The 18,652-nt window shown below is 43.8% G+C and overlaps 1 protein-coding gene across 1 annotated transcript in view; it reads right to left on the minus strand.

Annotated features, from left to right (window-relative positions):
* TMEM163 (transmembrane protein 163) overlaps window positions 1–18,652 on the minus strand; it is a 224,648-nt gene that overhangs the window by 27,983 nt on the left and 178,013 nt on the right. Inside the window, 1 exon segment of the mRNA XM_077861496.1 lies at window positions 12,731–12,827. Within this exon segment, the coding sequence (XP_077717622.1) occupies window positions 12,731–12,827 (97 nt within the window).

Here is an 18,652-nt window from a genome sequence, read left to right on the forward strand (position 1 = left end):
TAAAAGGACTCTAATACTACCAAGTGTGATTTATTGCTTGATTTTATGATGGAAGACAACGCAAAGTTTCAGATAAAGGCTAAATGAAAATAAAGACTTGATTTCTTTTCAATTAAAAACTTCATGGATCCTCTAAATACCATCCATGGACCCAAAAACTAGGTTAAAAACTCCTGTCTCAGCATTAAGATCATATGTGAGAAGCCTCACCACACACAGTCATAAATATATTTTTCTTAAATATCATCAGACTGTCAATAATGGCCAGAACACTGAGGACAAATGGAAGATCTTATAAGCTTCCAGAAATGGGAGAAAATGCTTTAAAACAACAACAACAACAACAACAAAAACTGGTTATTAGAGGAGCATTAAACTCCTAAAAAGCAACACTAGAAATTAGAAGAGATTAATGTCTCATAAACTCTTTTCCATGCAGGCAAACTAACAAATAGAGTATAGAACAGCAACATTTCAGACATTTAAAGTCTCAAAAAAATGTTGCCTTCCTTATAAGTGTTCTTAGAAAGTTCCTTAAAGATGTGCTCCTCCCAAACTGTGGAGTAAACCATGAAAGACAGCAACATGGGATCCAGTAAGATACAACCCAAGAGAAAAACAAAGTGAATCCCTAGGATTAAAACAAATGAGATCTCAAGATGATATCTGAGGAGCAGACCCAAAATGTAGGGGTGTGTGTGTGTGTGTATGTGTGTGTGTGTGTGTGTGTGGTTTATATTTCATTTTATTAGTATCAGGGAACAAACAAGAGTATGTGGTTCAGCTCTGAATAGCATTTACAATCATCATCATAATAATGCTGACTATTGATCTAATCAAAATACCAATGCAAATGTACTGGGAAGTAAACAGTCAATGGGGGATGGTTAAAGAGCCAGCCGGAGGAGGAAGTCAAAAAAATGATGCCTTTAACTGACAACGCAGGAAGCGGCAACACATGTGTGTTACTTAGAGAGGTGAAGGTTGAAAGCTGTAAATGGTTGCCTCTAAAGAGGAGGTTATTTTTTATAAAGACTCTTGCAGAATAAGTGGCTGTTTAAATCATAACACATACAAGTTGGATAAAAATCAAAACTCAACATAAAGAAAATACTTCAGGGCAGTAATTTGTGAGTACATTAGTCAGAAAGAGAATCAGTAGGAGATCAATATTAAGAGATGCACTACAAGGAACTGACTTGTGGGACAATGGGGGGCTGGCAAGGGAAGTCGGGAGATCCACAGGGAGGGCAGGCTGGGGTGCCTGCAGGAGCTGAACCTGCTCTCCAAGAGCAGAACTTCCTCAGGAAAGCCTCAGATCAGCTTTTTTTTTTTTAAGATTTTATTTATTCATTCATTCATTCATTCATTCATTCATTCATTCATTCATTCATGAGAGACATAGGCAGAGGGAGAAAGAGGCTGCCTGCAGGGAGCCCGATGCAGGACTCGATCCTAGGACCCTGGGATCACAACCTGAGCCAAAGCAAATGCTCAATCATTGAGCCCTTAAAGCCTGCTCAGCTCTGCTCTTAGAGCCTTTCAACTGACTGGATCAAGCCCACTCAGATGACTGAGCATCATCTCCTTTACTGACATTCAACTGACTAAAGATGTTAATCACTTCCACGAAATTCCTTCCCAGCAACATAAAGTTAGTGTCTGAATAACTGGAGACCTACAGCCTCGCAGCTGACACAGAAATCTGACATCATGCCTGGTAACACATTTCACGCCCCTGGCCTGCTGTGTGTGATGGTTGCCTAAGAGCCCTCACTCATGGTTCAGTCACTGGAGAATGCTCACACTTACAAATATCAGGGCTCCATCAGAGGACCTCATCTGGCAGATGTGAGGCCAGAATCTCAAAACTGCCCAGGACTAAAACGATACAATGTGAAGAACACACTTCCGTGCAAAATATTTTTGCCAGCTCCTTCCATAAATGACTGTTTTGTCTCTCTCTCAGTCTAAAAACACAACAGGAGAAAAAAATGAAATGTTGACAGCAAAAACTAAAAAGGAAAAAAAAAAATCCCCATCAAATTCACTTACCCGCCCCCAAAAACCAAGTGTGAACAAAATAGCAGGAACTACTGAAGATGAGAGCTTACTGGAAAGAGAAAGCACATCAACATGTTCCACGAAATCAAATGGATGGTTTCTAAGAAGAAAAAACTTTTGGTAAGCTACATTAAGAGACAAAGAGCAAGGGGAGCCTGGGTGGCTCAGATGGGTAAGGGACTGCCTTTGGCTTGGGTCATGATTCTGGGGTCCTTGGATTGGGGAGCCCCCTGTAGGGCTCCCTATCCAGCAGAGAGCCTACTCTTCCCTCTCCCTCTGCCTGCCTCTCTGCCTACTTGTGCGCATGCACTCTCTTTCCGTCAAATAAATAAATAAAATATTTTTTTAAAAAAGAGAGAGAGAGACAAAGAGCAAGAGCACAAATAAACATTAGCAATAAGACGGGGCACACAAGTACAGATGGATTCAAGATTTTTAAAAAATCTTATGCAAATAGTATGAGCACTTTAATAAGGTAAATTTGAAAGCCTAGAAAAAATGGGCAATTTTCTAGAAAAACAAATTTTGAAAATTATTCCAAATCTATAAACTTAAAAATGTTTGAGGCAGCAGGGGAAAAAAAATCAGTAATAGTGGCGATAATTACAATAGAAGCAAAAACCATTTTAGCACAGTGCTGAACACTTTTTAAATGCTTTTTTACATGCATTAACTGGGCTGATTCTTACAACTCTGTGGGGTAGGTACTAATGTTATGTTTATTAAACATATTTTAGAGGAGAAAACTAGAGCCAAAGAGGTGGGGTAACTCATCCACTTGTCACATCTAATTCACCAAGGCAGTCTGGCTCTAGAGCTCACAATCTTTATTTTTATTTTTTAATTTTTTAATTTTTTTTTAGAGTTCACAATCTTAACATAGAACATACTTTATTGCCTCTCCAAAAGGCAACAGGCTCAATTTCACAGGTAAATTCTACCAAAACTTAATAGAACAAATAATTCCTACATTACTACCAGTACTCCAGGGCACAGAAAAAGAAAAGCTAACGTAACTATGTGTATGTGGTGCCCAAGGACAGGGGCTTTAGACTCATGTCACTTATGAGCATAGATGCAAAAACCCTAAATGAAATAATAGTAAGTGAAAATGAGCAATGAATTAAAATAACAACACTTTCTGGCCAAATAGGGTTTATTCCAAGAATTCAAGGATGCCTCAAATATTAAAATATTAACTCAAAATATTAACTTCTCCAAGGAAAAGAAACATCTCCATATATACAGAAATAGTACTCAAAACTCAGGATTTGTGATTTTAAAAAATACCTCCTGGCAAACAAGAAACTGAACAGTTACTCCAAAATCAGCAGCAAATTATTCAATACTGTATTGAAGACCTTGGCTAATGAATAAGGGGAAAAATGGAAATATTTGAATTGGAAAGGAGAGACGAACTGCCATTATAAATAATATATCCAAAATAACCGATAAAACAAAAATCAGCAAGGTTATAGGTTAGTAAGAGCATTATCCTAATATAGTTTTATGCATTAATAATATAGAAAATTAAATAAATAATTAATCCTTAAAATAGCAACAAAGCTCACAAAATATAAAGGAATAATCTTAATAAAAATATACAAAATCCTCCTGGAGAACAAAGTTTCACTACAGGACATAAAGATTTTATGGAGAAAGAAGAAATGGAAGGGAGGATTCCTTATTGGGTTGTTGATCTTATTATCATCAAAATGTTCTTTATGTTTTCTGGATAGAAGTCTTTTGCCTGATATATATTTGCCGCCCATGCTGTCTTGTCATTTTCCTAATGGCGTCTTGGAAGAGCAAAGGTTTTTGATTTTGATAAACTCCAATGTTCAATTTTTTTAAATTTTAATGGTTCATGCTTTGGGTGGCATATCTAAGAAACTTTGCCTATTTCAAGATTGCAAAGATTTCCTCCTTTATTTTCTTTTTGAAGTTTTAAGGGTTTTCAATTTTACATTGAAGCTTATGATCCATTTTAAGTTAATTTTTATATAAAGGTTCATCTCCATTTTTGTCCATATGGCTTTCCAGTTGATCCAGCACCATTTAAACACCATACATATGTTTATACATATATACACACATACACAAACATGTATACTTATATTTATGAGAGTTAGAGTGAGCACGAGTTGGGGGTGGAGGAGCGGAGGGAGAGGGAGAAACAGACTCCCCACTGAGTGGGGAGCCTGACACAGAACTCAATCCCAGCACCCTGAGATCATGACCTGAGCAGACACCTCACTGACTGAGCCACCCAGGGAGCCCCCAGCACCACCTATTGACAGAATTTTTCTTCCCTCCATTGAATTGCCTCAACACCTTTGTCAAAAACCAGTTAACCAGATATGTGTGGATCTATTTCTAGATCCTTTACTCTCCTCGAACTCATTCAAGCAAATAATAATTCGTTTTCATCAGTGCTTAGTTTCTTGTGTTTAGAAGCCTATTGGTCCCTGCCTATCAGATGAATGAAGAGGTCAGTCTTGTTGAGGTAATGGAATTATTCTCAGGTAACAAGACTGGGACACCACTAATGTCTGACACCACGAATTTCTGCTTTTGTGCATTACTGAGAAGATGGTGGCAGAGAAGATGTCAAGGGCCTTGAATGTGTGTGATTTTTTTTTCAAGTATTTGGTAATACAAATCCCAAATAAAATTCAGAGTTTGCTTGAAAGCATGTCATACTGGAGATGAATCTCTCTATTGCTGATGGGGAATCCAGAAATCATAGATAATTGCACAGGAAGGATCCTACAGCATTAAGCAATCTGAGCTAGGAACAGGATCCCTGAAGACACATCCTAGAAGGCTGAGCTTCCAGAACAAAAGGTCCACCAACTTCCTCAGAAACTTCTTCGGTCCAACGGTATCAGGCAACATTTATTCAATAGTTATATGCTAAGCACATCACCTACATCTTTTTGTTTTCTTAACAATCTTACAAAGAAAGTACCGCTATCATTTCTACTTTAAAAACAGAGAAACTTAGGCAGAGAAAGGCTAAACCACCTGCCCAGATTCCTCTAGTTAGAAAGTAGCAGAGTTGGGATCTGCATCCTTGACTCCAGCTCCCACACCCTTCACCACAAGACTATACTCATTCACCACAGAATCTTTCAAAACTCACTCCCATGAGTGGGGTGCCTGTCTCAGGTGACCTGAGGCCAGCAAGCTGATGAGTGAGCAGCATCTGTGTGAAGTTACTCACCTGGCCCCAAACCGTTATTGTTGGCTCCACCCTTCCTCATTTTCTTCTGTTCGACGTGTTTTGCCTCAAAGGGGACACCCTAAAGAATGGACTTGAAAGACGACCAGGGAGGGGCAGCTGAGGGGAGGCAAGGTTTGCAGTTGAGGCAACAAGAAGAACGAGAAGAAGGGATGAATGTCTTCAGAGAACTTTCAAGAGCAATAGAAGCTGAAGGAGGGAAGGAAGCGCTTGAAAGAAAATGCCTGGATACGAATTGCAGGCGGGGCATGACTAAAGATGCCAGAAGGAACGAATGAGTATAGACATGAGATTTCCAAAGAGGTGGGCACGGAGGGGGCTCAAAGGGTTAAGTGTGGGAGGGAGAGAAGCCCTGAGGGAGAGGGAAGGTGGTAAGGAGACTGAAAACAGAGGTGTGGGCAGGAGACTGGCCACCTGGCTCCATTCTGGCAAGGACTGGGAAGGATAGAGCAAGGAAAGGAGCAAGTGAGAAGGGTTCCCTTGCTTTGTTAGAAGCTCCTTTGTCCTGGTGGGTGGGCTGGCATCAGAGGCAAGAGGTTAGTAGAGAGAGATAGTCATGGGGAGGCTTGAAGGACAACCTTGCTACTCAGTGAAGAGTCAAAATTATGCTAAGCAATCATTTCTGACCCATAACACATAACACATAGTTATTTTTCCCTCTTCCTTTCTCTCTTCTCCTTTGCATTTTCTCCTTTTAATTCCTTAAAATTCCTTTTAATTCTCCTACCCAGGGACACCGGTATACATCGGAAACAGAGAGGAGAAAGGTGAGGAGGGGTTAGGGAGAGAACAGGCTTGTTGCCCCTGCTGTGCCTGTAAGGACCCCTTCCTCCTGTGCCTCACGCCCACCCCCTTCACAGCTAGAGCTGCCTTGCCAATTCTCACTCTTCCATCAGAAGTTATATGAAGCGTCTCCTCCTCTGAGAGGCCCCAACACACCTCCTCCACCTCCAGGCTTGATACCAAAGCATTTTCTGTGTTCTCATGTGATTGTTTCTATCACAACCCTTATTACCGTGAACTGTATGTATCAGTTGGTGGGGCTCTCCCCAACTGTGAGCTCCCTGGGAGCAATAGGCGGCTCCCGTGAGAAGTCAAGGGCTTTGCAGGGCAATGAGAAAATTCTAGCCACTAGTGCTACTTGACTTTGCATCCTCAGTGCCCCAGGGTCTAGGGACTAGTAGACAGTTAGATGGTAATAATTATTATTATCAGCACATGACCATGCATCATTTATTGCCAATCTCTAGTTATTACTTTTTTAAGATTTTACTTATTTATTTGAGAGACAGAGAAAGAGAGCATGAGCCAGGGGAGGGGCAGAGAGAGAGGGAGCAGACTCCCTGCTGAGCAGGGAGCCTAACGCCGGGGACCCTGGGATCATGACCTGAGCTGAAGGCAGACACTTAACCAACTGAGCCCCCAGGTGCCCCTGTAGTTATTATTTTAATTATAGCTGCAATCACTATTACTGCCACATGACCACTGAAGGAGGTTGGATGCAGACACTGGCTGAGAGCTCCAGATGAAGAAGTCCTGGTCTACTATAGGCAGGAGAAGCTAGTGAGCTGGTCCAGCTGAACAGGACACTGACAGGAAGCTCATGGCCAAGAATGGGACTTCTATGGCCTTGGGATCGGAACCAAGATCACCTCCCTCTTTTGTAAAGCATGACAGTTTACACAGCATTTCCACATTCGTTACCTCATTTAACTCCCAATCTCTGTGGTACAGTAGGTGGCCTGACACCCACTAACACCGAGGGAATCTTCCCAGAGAGGAGCCATGATCTGCCACAAGCCACACATCTGACGAGTAGGGAGGCAGCCTTGGAGGTCAGGTCTTCCAACACCGTGTTGTTGTTCTACCAAACACAGCCCAAGACTGGCTACGACCGGGAGCCCGAGAGAGCACACTACCAGCTCCAGCCAGCCTGAGGGGAGAGCAGAAGCCAAGTGAAGGGGACTGAGGGGCCCAGTCTGAAAGGACCTCAGGCCACAACTTGAGGTAACACTGACCAGCACGCTCTTCAGAGACATCAAAACTCAGAGCGTTAAGGGCAGCAGGCACCACAGTGGCACTGTCTTTTAATGACTGTTATTTTAAATAAACGGCTCATTTCATCCTTACCCTAAACCCCTGACATTAAGTACTATCTCCATTGTACATATGCGGAAGTCCAGGGCCAGGGAGGCTAAGCGACTTGCCTGTGCTGGTCTCCCCGAGGGTAAGATGAGGCAGAGAGGGGACCCTCCTCCAGCAGGTCAGCCTGCCACACCCACATACCTTCCGTGTGCTACGCAGCTCCCCTAAAGCGCTTCCCGCCATGTGATTCCACGCATCTCCTGACTCCCCTCATCCCATGCTTGTCCCACGGCCCTGGCCCTCTCCACTGCTTCAGGGTCAACCTGCCTGTGGCGCTTCCAGGAGACAAAGAGTGTGGACGGAGAATGGTAAGGGATGGAGGTAGCCGGCGTAGCCCGAAAGGCCAGGCATGGGGCCTGCGGGGGGCCTGGCCATCCTCTCTAGGACAGCCCTGTCAGCAGCCCCCCTGAGAATGAGAACACAGGAGGGCCAGACCCTTAATGCCAAAGAACAAGAGGACCATAGAAGCCTGACAGTTCCAGCAGCCAAGACAGTCCTGGACTAGGAGACGCCGCCTTAAACCTAAGCTCCGGGGATCCCTGGGTGGCGCAGCGGTTTGGCGCCTGCCTTTGGCCCAGGTCGCGATCCTGGAGACCCGGGATCGAATCCCACATCGGGCTCCCGGTGCATGGAGCCTGCTTCTCCCTCTGCCTGTGTCTCTGCGCCTCTCTCTCTCTCTCTCTCTCTCTCTCTCTCTGTGACTATCATAAATAAATAAAAATTAAAAAAAAAAAAAAAAAACCTAAGCTCCGCCAGCAGCCAGCTGACCACCTCAGGAAGATCAGAGCCTCAGAGCCCCCACATCCTACCAAAAGGAGAAGAGGCCACCTGTCCCTCTTACCTACACAGGGGGCGGCAGGGGGGAGAAAAGAAAGAGGATGATGTTCTTTTCAAAGCGATCCACAGTCATAGGGCAACCACTACATGTGAGGCACTATTAACTCTCCTCGACTTCTAGAACCACTGTTCATATAACTTCTGAGAAGGTTCTTTTGGATCCTGATTCATGAATGCTCCGACGTGCTCACGTGCAGTTTGTGTGGAACAGACGTAGACCATTTAGTCATGAAGGCCTCCCAGTAGCACAAATTCCTGTGCTGGGGCCCCCGGAGAGCCGACTGGCCTGGCTTCTCCAGGACGATGCCAAGGGCCCAGTGACACCAGCACAGCTCAGAGTCACTGTACTTCATGGGAAATTCCAAACCGCATAGCTTTCTTATTCAAAGCTTACATGTTCTTTCGATTATCCTCACTCTGAGAGGGTCGCAGCTACATTAAAAATAAAAATAAGGGATCCCTGGGTGGCTCAGCGGTTTGGTGCCTGCCTTTGGCCCAGGGTGTGATCCTGGAGGCCCGGGATTGAGTCCCATGTCAGGCTCCCTGCATGGAGCCTGCTTCTCCCTCTGCCTGTGTCTCTCCCTGTCTCCCCCCACCCCCCCATGAATAAAATCCTTAAAAAAAATAAAATAAATAAAAATAAAAATAAAAATAAAATAAAAAAGCCACCAGGAAACAGGCCCAGGGTCAGGTAAATGCTGCTTCTGACAAACCCACAGTAAAAATAACCCTATAGAAATCATACCTAAAAAAGCAGCTCTGTTTCTATAGTTTGGCTATTAGAAATCATGCTGCAATAAGCAGAGGGGTACATATATCCTTTTGGATTTGTGGTTTTGTTTTATTTGGGTAAATACCTAGCAGTGTGATTACTAGATCGTAGGGTAGCTCTATTTTTAACTTTTTGAGGAACCTCCATACTGTTTTCCCACAGTGGCTGCACCAGTTTGCCTTCCCACAAACAAAGCAAGAGGGTTCTTCCAAGTGTCCAATGACTGATGAAGGGAATAACGAGGATGTGATATATATACCCAATGGGATATTACTCAGCCATAAAAAAGAATAAAATCTTGCCAACTTTCCTTCATCAGGCCAAAGATGCCTCCCTTTGGGAATACGTTCAGTCCTTAGAAAACATCCACTTCTCTCTCCAACCTGCATAATCTGGATTGGTCAACCCAGGAGGTGGAGCTGGGCCTGGACTATGGAACCCCCACCATGAACGTGGTGGGACAAAGCCTGAAGTTTGAAAATGGCCAGTGGATAGCAGAGTCGGGGATTAGTGGAGGTGTGGCCCGGAGGGAGCTCAGCAGCTCCGCAGGCGGAACCAGCAGGTGGAGAAAGACGACAATCTCTTGAGGCTAAAGGTGGACACCCTGCTGGACATGCTGAGACCGCCACTGAGTCCCACTTGATGGAGAAGCATGGAGCTACAGAGTTTAATGCTAAGAGAAATAGGTCAGAGAAAGACAGATACCATAGGATTTCACTCATGTGTGGAATTTAAGAAACAAAACAAATGGACAAAAGAAGAAGAAGAGACAAACCAAGAGACAGACTCTTAACTATAGAGAACTGATGGTTCCCAGAGGGAAGGTGGGTGGGGGGATGGGTGAAATAGGTGACGGAGATTAAGGAGGGCACTTATCGTGATGAGCATTGGGTGATGTATGGAATTGTTGAGTCACTATATTGTCCACTTGAAACTCATATTACACTGTGTGTTACCTACACTGGAACAAACCTTTTTGTTTTTGTTTTTGTTTTTTTTGGTATTAAAAAAAAAGGCAGTTCTGCGGTTGAGGGCAAGGCTGTAACTCAGACCTAAAATCATGACATGGCCCTGAAGACGAGTCTCCCTGATTTCAACAGCTACAGGCATACTTTATTTGACTTCAACGAAATTGCCCATCCACTCCTAACCAGGGTTTTCAAAAATATTTAATGAGTTGCCCATTTAGTTCACATTAAACATAGGCTTCCACTCTTGAAAACCTGGAAGATCTGACGGCCCTGACAGCACAGCAAGTCTGCCTGGCACCACCAGAGGGCAGGCCTTTCTTCCAGGCACGCTCCCGCAGACCACTGGCTACACAGAGCTTCTCCTGCTTTCAGGACTGGCTTCTGGGAGTATGTGATCATGCCTCCTGACTTAGATGTGGACAAACACTGGTGCCGAATTCCCACTGGCCAGGGACTGGGGATCCGGCTCTGGCCTGTGGGCTTCTGCAAACCTCTAGAGCAGAGAGTGGGAACCCAAAGACTCCGGATTGAAACACTGTCAGCAACTACCTGGCAGCGTTTGTCTGGACCCTCGTGTGCCACTAAGCTGATTAGAAGGCCTTCTGTCTGGGGATGGGAGCTCACGTACCCTTGTTATCTTTCCATAATGCTGAAGACTTAAACCAAAACAATAAAACCACCTTATTCTTTTTGTCAGAGTTCTGAGGAGGTGACCATAAATGGGTCTGATTCTTAAATCCCACACCAGGGCTCATCAGAGAGGCAGTGGGTGTGAGTCCTCCAAGGACAGGGCCAGTGTTGGATAAAATCATGGAGCTCTTCGCCCTCTCTGAACCCCACGTGGTCAGGGCATCAGGCATTTGTACCTTGGTGTGGAATTTCAGTTGGTGAGCTTCTTCCCTCAGGAGCATTTGGACCACAGGATGTGAGACTGTTTCCAAGTAAAAATGGTTCCACTCTCAAGAGAAAGCCAAGGAGGGCCTGTGCAAAGGTTCATGAGCACAGCTGCTCACTCCTTATCAAGTTGGCCCTGCTGCAAATTAACTTTTAATGCCTAAATGAATGAACGTGTCAACTAGCCTTGTGCTAAAAATTCCTACCCATAAATATGTCTTTGAGTGGAGGCATGTCTCCATCCCCTGTAAAAACGCAAAGACGTTATCTGGCTGACATCTTAATTAATCATACTTAATGCTAAGACTCAGGTTCTGACAGAATGGAACTTAGGATGGCAAGTCTGGTGGAGGAAAGGATGGAAAAGTCCAGAATCCTGGGCCAGAGAGAGATCACAAGGAGGAGATCAGAGCGAGGCATCACGGTGGCAAGATTAAGAACACAGAGTATGAGATAGGACTATTCCCCTCAGCTAGCTCTGCTTCCGGCAAGGACCGAAGGCCACAGCTGGGTGTCCACCTTTCCTCGCTGTTGCTGAGATAGTAGACAATAAGCTTCAGGCCAGCTGTGATGACAAATAATAGGTAAGATCCCCGTGAGTTAGGAAAGGACTGGCGTCTGATCTCATTTCAGTCGGGAGAGGGGCTGGTAACTTAGAGCACCCATTTTCATAATTCTCCTAAATGCAGTGTCAGGTCCCACTTAATTTTATTCTTTCCCATAAATATGCAAATATCTTACCCCAGAATGGATTAACGCATATTTTTCTAAAAGTGCAATGAAAGGTCCACTAATTTAGGCCTGGTATATAAGACGGTGCAGGTAGCCAAACTCAGATCACATCCTAAGAGAAGAGCCCATATTTTTGCATTTAAATCACTATGCAACTTGTATTTAGAGAATCACTGTAATGCCAGTAACTCCATCTCTTGGTAAGTAAGTCAGCTGCCTTCTATGAAGATAACCTGATAAGAGACCTTCAAGTACTTTCCCTGCCCCCTCCCCACCCCATTCCTAAAAGGAGAGGGTGGGGAAAGAATCAGAGTGCAGGTAATGGCTCTCAGCCAAAGAACAAAGCAGTCAAAGACACACTTTAATATGAAATTGCATCTTCCAGTTTCTGCATCTGAATGTCAGCTGTGCCAGAAAATCCAATGTGAATGGATTGATACAAGGTGCAAAAGAGAAAAATAATCCTGATTACAATAACCATTGACTAGACAAAGAACAACAGATATGAACAGCACAGATTGGATCATTCTGCTACATAAAAATCATCCCATCTCCTTTTACATAAAAGACATCTTGCTTTAAAAATAGTCAATAGGGATCCCTGGGTGGCGCAGCGGTTTGGCGCCTGCCTTTGGCCCAGGGCACGATCCTGGAGACCCGGGATCGAATCCCACGTCGGGCTCCCTGCATGGAGCCTGCTTCTCCCTCTGCCTCTCTCTCTCTCTCTCTCTCTGTCTCTCTCTGTGACTATCATAAATAAATTTTAAAAAATTAAAAAAAAATAAAATTTGTTTAAAAAAATAAAAAATAAAAAAATAAAAATAAAAATAGTCAATAGATCTAAGGAGAGAGACACAGAACCCAGAACCCAGTACCACCTCAACTACTTGGAAGTTTTCTCCTGTCACCCAGGACCTCACTCTACCAAGTCATTCACAGTGTGCTGTGAGTTCTTTTGGACTCCTAAAATGCTGTATATTCTCCTTCCACCCACCTGACCTGCCCCAGTAAATGCTTTGTCAGAGGCCGGTAGCTCCCGGAAAAATTGTTAAAGAAGAAGGAGGACCTTACCACTTCTGGGAGCAGCCTAGTCGAGAGGTCATGGATGGCTTTGACCACTATGCATATAGATGACAGAAGGAATATTACCCCCAAGATGACACAGGCTCTGCAAAGAAACAAAACATTGAGAGTCTTAATTGGGAGAAGTCCACTCTGCTCTTTACACAGTAACACAACCCAAGGTACTGGTACTCACCCATAATTCACCACATGCCCACCATGGCCATTCACAGTCCAAGAATTGATACTGACTCACCTCTAGGGTCCCAGGCCAATTTATTAGCAAAATCAACCCCATGGAAAAGGGCTCACCATCGTACATAATCTCAGAGCATCCCAAGAACACTGGCATGGAAGAAACTTCAAGGGTGTTAATTCCATCCCTTTGGCCTGGTAACACAATATGCTGGTCCTCCTCCAGCTGGAGGGTTCAGAGTTTAACAGCACAAAAGTGAAGGCTCTGGCCTGAGACATCCCAAGCTCTACCATTTAACAAGCTTGATCTTGGTCAAGCTACTCCTTTTGGCTTCTACATCCTCACCTATCAAAATGGGAGTAATATTTCCCACCTGAGGATGAAATTAGCATCAAGAAAATTAATAATAACCCATTAATGTTGGCAAAAACAAAGGAAAAGAAAAATCCACTCTGGATATCTCTAATATGATGTGATAGACACCATTGCATTTTCCCAAAGATAAAAAGGAAGAATAATTTGGTAATGACAAAAGATAGAGTATTTATGCCAAGAGGAAGCAATTCTTTAAAAGGAAAGGAAAGGAGTGAAGAAAGAATGAGTTCAGGATGACTGGGTGGCTCAGGGCGTGATTCCGAGGTCCAGGGATGGAGTCCCACATAGGGCTCCCTGTGAGGAAGGAGCCTGCTTCTCCCTCTATGTCTCTGACTCTCTGTTTCTCATGAATAAATAAAATCAGGAAAGAAAAGAAAGGAAGGAAAGGAAGGGAAGGGAAGGGAAGGGAAGGGAAGGAAAAAGAAAAGAAAGAAAAGAAAAGAGAAGAGAAGAGAAGAGAAGAGAAGAGAAGAGAAGAGAAGAGAAGAGAAGAGAAGAGAAGAGAAAGAAAAGAAAAGAAAAGAAAAGAAAAGAAAAGAAAAGAAAAGAAAAGAAAAGAAAAGAAAAGAAAAGAAAAGAAAAGAAAAGAAGAAAAGAAAAAAAAGAAAAGAGTTCAATCTAGATATCAGCACAGGAGGTAGCAGGAGATAAACCAGGGGATGCACAAACAGGGGGTACGGGGTGTAGGCTGATAGAAAGTCTGGGGGTGCTCAGGACATTGTAGCTTTCTCTGGCAAACCAGACAGAACAATTTGTGGGAGAAGCAAAGATGAAAAATGAAAGTAAACACGAGGAAATGACAACAGTGATACAGGAGTCAAAACACCAAATGAAAATTTTAAAAAGGGGAAAAAATGAATGCCTACAGTTGCCTCTAGTTCATTCCTATCCCAACCTCATGTCCCTGTCACTTAGCAGCCTCCTCAGCCCTCAACTCTCAAATAAAACCATTCTTCATCGTCCACCTTGGATCCCCTTCTCTGGACGAACAGAACAGCCCAAATCTGCCCACATAACATTGAAGTAACATCTACTTAGTTAGAATCCTACTCAGCTCATGGACAGACATGATCCTCCAAACCTAAAAGTCCAAAATAAGCAGGTAAATAAGGCTGCTTGGAGCCCACTGCATGCTTCCAATGTGTCCTCTAGTTGTCCGGTTTAGTTTTTCGGAAACACAGACAGAAGAAGAGATCACTGAAGACTGGTGCAAAACACAAAATGTACAGATTGTAGGAAAAGTAATGAATGGGCTGGGGAGCTTGGTACAGACTTGAGCAAAAGAGGACCTGACCTGGTCCTGTGCACCACACAGGTGATCCCCTATAGGCACCATACATCCCCCAAATGAACATGGGTTGAGGGGAACACAGATTCAAGGAGGAGAAAAGGTAATTCAGGCTGTAAGTACTGACTGATTCAGTGGCAGGAGGGAAGAACGCTGGCATGAGGCACTGAGCCTGAGGCTGGTAACCCCAGTCCTGGCAGGCTATGGGGCAAAAGGTGCTGCAGCCAGGAGGGGCGCCATGCGGGAACGAGGTACATCTACTGGAGGCTCTGCAGTGACGAGACAGTAGAGAAAAACTGAGGAATCCCAGGGCCGGGGGAAGGAAGGCTCCCGAGGCACTGGCCCCAGACACCCAGCTGTGCTCATAGGGAAGGTAGCTAAGGGCCACTGTGACCAGCACCTGAAATAACCATTCTGTTCTGCACACTGGGAGGTCCTATTTATAGGAAAAGAGCCTCAAGTCAGGACAGGCCTCCCATGGAAGTTGTGCTTTTCTCCATTCAAAAAATTCCTGAGTGTGTACCAGAGACTCTCTGATTTACGCTTTCAGATAAATTCCACCACAAACTCAGTTTCTCAACCCAGGGACATACTGCACTCACCTGGGGTGTGTTTTTGAAGTCGCCCAGGGACCACTTCCAGTTCACCTGCACTGAAAATCTCTGGGGGTGAACCCAGGCATCTGTCTGCATTTGTTTCAAAGCTCCGAGGCAACTCCCAGAGGTACTGGAGCTGAGGCCTTCACCTAGGCCCAGGTGGGGGCCCTGCCCTTAAGGAGCTTCCCCTGGGGCATAGAAAGCCACAGCTCCATGGACAGAGGGCAAGGAGGGAGCAGTCATCGCAGCTGGCGAGGAAGGAAGAGGGTCTCATGGTCCCTAGGAGATGTGTCATGTATTTATTCAACTGAACAGCTCTCCCTCTCTGAGACACAAGAAGGGCAGCCATCGCTTGGGTGCTAGACCTTCTACAGACAAGGTATGACACTCAGGAAGTCTTCATCTCCATACTTCTCGGAGGGTGGAGGAAGAAACAAATGTCGGGGCTTCCTGCTGACAGGTATAAGTGACGCTGCAGGAAACTATTTTCTTCAGATCACTGTAGAAATACCATTACAGTGCACCAAAAGTGGATTTGAATTTTGCTTACATTTTTAAGGAGACAAATATAAAGGACGTAATGATCTCCTTACATAATATCTTGCTTATATATCTTGAATCAAAATTATGCTACAGATCCCTATAGGGCAAGAACCCATATTTTTGTATCTCAGTATCTACAAGAGCACATAGCAGGTGCCTCATATGCATCTGGAGAGTGGATATAGTCACCAATTAAGTAATGACTAGATAACTTCTAAGTGTCCCCCCATGGAGTTTAAGGGGCACTGACCACTTACCAATACAGATGGGAAGGGGAAGGACACACCTAACACTTTAGCCAAAATGCCTATTGAATGGCCCACATTACAAAACCACTCTGAAATGGAACAAAAATCAAAAATCAAAATAAAAATAAATTGATGGTTTGGTTTGCTGAAGTTGAATTTCACCAAAGTATAATCATATTTTCTTCACAAATATACATATGATTATGTTCAAAAATGTTTTAAAGCCTGGTTTTCATCTTCTTGCAAATTCAAAAACCATAGTCACCCTTCCTTCAACACCGCTGGGAGCTTGCGTGTCAAAGCTGCTCCCACAGCCTAAACCAGCTATTATTAGCAGAGGGTGTGATGCTATTTTTTAACATTTTATTAATAATATATTGTGTTTACACGGCAGCTTTGTCCTCAGGCACTCAGAGTTCCGCACATCAGCGCATAAATGCCCCGGAGGCTACTCACCAGATCTGAGATTCTGGTTTTCTGCTATTTTTCAAACTGGGAAGGAAAGAGGTGTGTTCCATAAACACAAGTGGTCAAAATAGGAAAGTCAAGGATTAGGAGACTTGCCCAAGGTCACTCAAAGGGTTTGAAGTCCATTTAGAAATACAGCCTGGTCTCCTGACTGCCTGCCAGCAGCCAGCCCCAGTCAACCACCTGGCCACTCAAAGACTCTCGGCATCCACACCACATCCTCACTACCTCCACCACCCTGGGACTGTGGTGGCCTCCAAGATGCAGGGACGATTTGGGTCAGGAGCCAACACTACAGATACGGCTGCTTCTTTCTGCAAGTGTGTGCTGCTTCCTAGTTTGAGAGGAGGCAAGAGGAGGAGCGATGGAGGATAACTGCCCTATTAGCCTGTCGTGGCCTTCACCAGGAGAGGCTGACCTGGCAAATGAAGGACAATGAGTCCACGGGCCTGACAGCACTGAGCTGCCAGGTCACCGGAATGAACACATATTCCTTCCCTCCTGCCAAATCCTCAGAGGTGAAAAACATTATGACTCAAAAAGAGGCAAATGCAATGCCTCCGTCAACATAATCCCCCAAATGAACACAGACTGAAGTTGAATTTAAACTCCCACAGGACCACTGGTTGTCAAAGAGTGGTCCACAGATCAGCAACATCAGCATCACCTGGGAACTTGTTAAAACAGCAAATTCTTGAGTCCACCCCAGATCTGCTGAATCAGAACTCTGGGGATGGGGCCTAGCGATCTGGGTTTTAATAAGTCCTTCTGGTATTTCTGATGCAGTCAAAACAGAGTCTTCCCCAAGACACATTTACTGTCTGACAGACGACTAAGTAAAATTTAAAGAAATGACTAAAGTCATTGCGCATCTCTTTTTCTTCTGTTAAAGGCTACAGATTACTAATTATGCACAGCATTGTAATTCTATGAATAAACTTGCAGTAAAGCATTAATTTTTTTTTTTTGCCTCTGAAATTATAAGAGCAAAACCTACTGACAGTCTCACATCCAAAATGATGTCAGGTTGAAAATTTGGTCTCTTGTCAGTTGTAGGTTTTAAGGCTCGTGGTTCACATTAAGAAAGCTTGAATCCTATATCAGTTCTAAGATATTTTCTATCATATCCAAGCAGCCAAACAGGAGAAGTTTTGTCTAGTCATCCCCTAATTTACAAAAGACCTAAAACACGGTAGTCCTGGCAATTAATCAGTTCAATCCTCAGCTTAAAGTGTCAATGTTTTATTTATCATCTTTCGTCCTGGTGCGCAAAGCACTTGTAATCTGGGCCATCAACCAAATGTGAAGTGATAAAAAATAAAAGACAGTCAAGAGATGAGCACATAGTACTTAGCAATGCACAATCTCTGGTGTATTTTATTCCAGCTAGGCTCTCTCTCCCTTCGTGCGCTCTGTCATTTTAAATAAAGCCACAAAGTAAAGGGAAGGAGAAAGTGAGCAATAAATGCTTATGAGCCATTTCTCATTCTCTATAATGCCTATGCCAAACATTTGATTCAAGACCACCATCTTCCTCCTTCCCTTGATTTTCTAAGCTCCGGACCCCACCTCCTTCCCCACCAACACTCCCATCTTTCTTCTCTACCTTCATCCTCATCTATCTGCTGCACTGTGAACAGGTTGTGGTGTGAATGGTTCCTCAAGCCAGAGCTCTCCAGGCAAGTGGTCCATATCCTCTCCATGGTAAGATTATCCAGCTCCTCAACATAGAACTACCAACTCACATGTAACCACCTTCCTCAACAAATGGTCCTTTGTTTATATCTGTATGAAGGTACCAGCTGACAAGAACACATCCAATTAAAATCTTGTTTACACAGGATCCTTTTTTCCTAGCTTCAATGCTAAGGGACAAAAGTCAACAGGAGTGATTTATAAAACAATTAGATGCTACAGCAATGCAGTCCAATAGACTTTTCTGTGTCTATGAAGTGTTCTATTCTGCACTGTCCAGTATAGTAGCCACCAGGCATATGTGGCTACTGAGTGTTCAAATGTTGCTAGAGCAAATGAAGAAATGAAAATTTAATTTTAACTGCTTTCAAAAAATTATAATTTAAATGGCCATGGGTGGTTAGTGAAATATCAGTGCAGTTCTAAAGGTTGCACTGAAAATACAGAGGTTCATCAGTGTATATACAGACACACATATGAATGCTTTCTCTCTATCTATCTATCTATCCATCCTCTCTATAT

Source organism: Canis aureus, chromosome 20, assembly GCF_053574225.1.
Source record: "Canis aureus isolate CA01 chromosome 20, VMU_Caureus_v.1.0, whole genome shotgun sequence".
Classification (NCBI taxonomy): domain Eukaryota; kingdom Metazoa; phylum Chordata; class Mammalia; order Carnivora; family Canidae; genus Canis; species Canis aureus.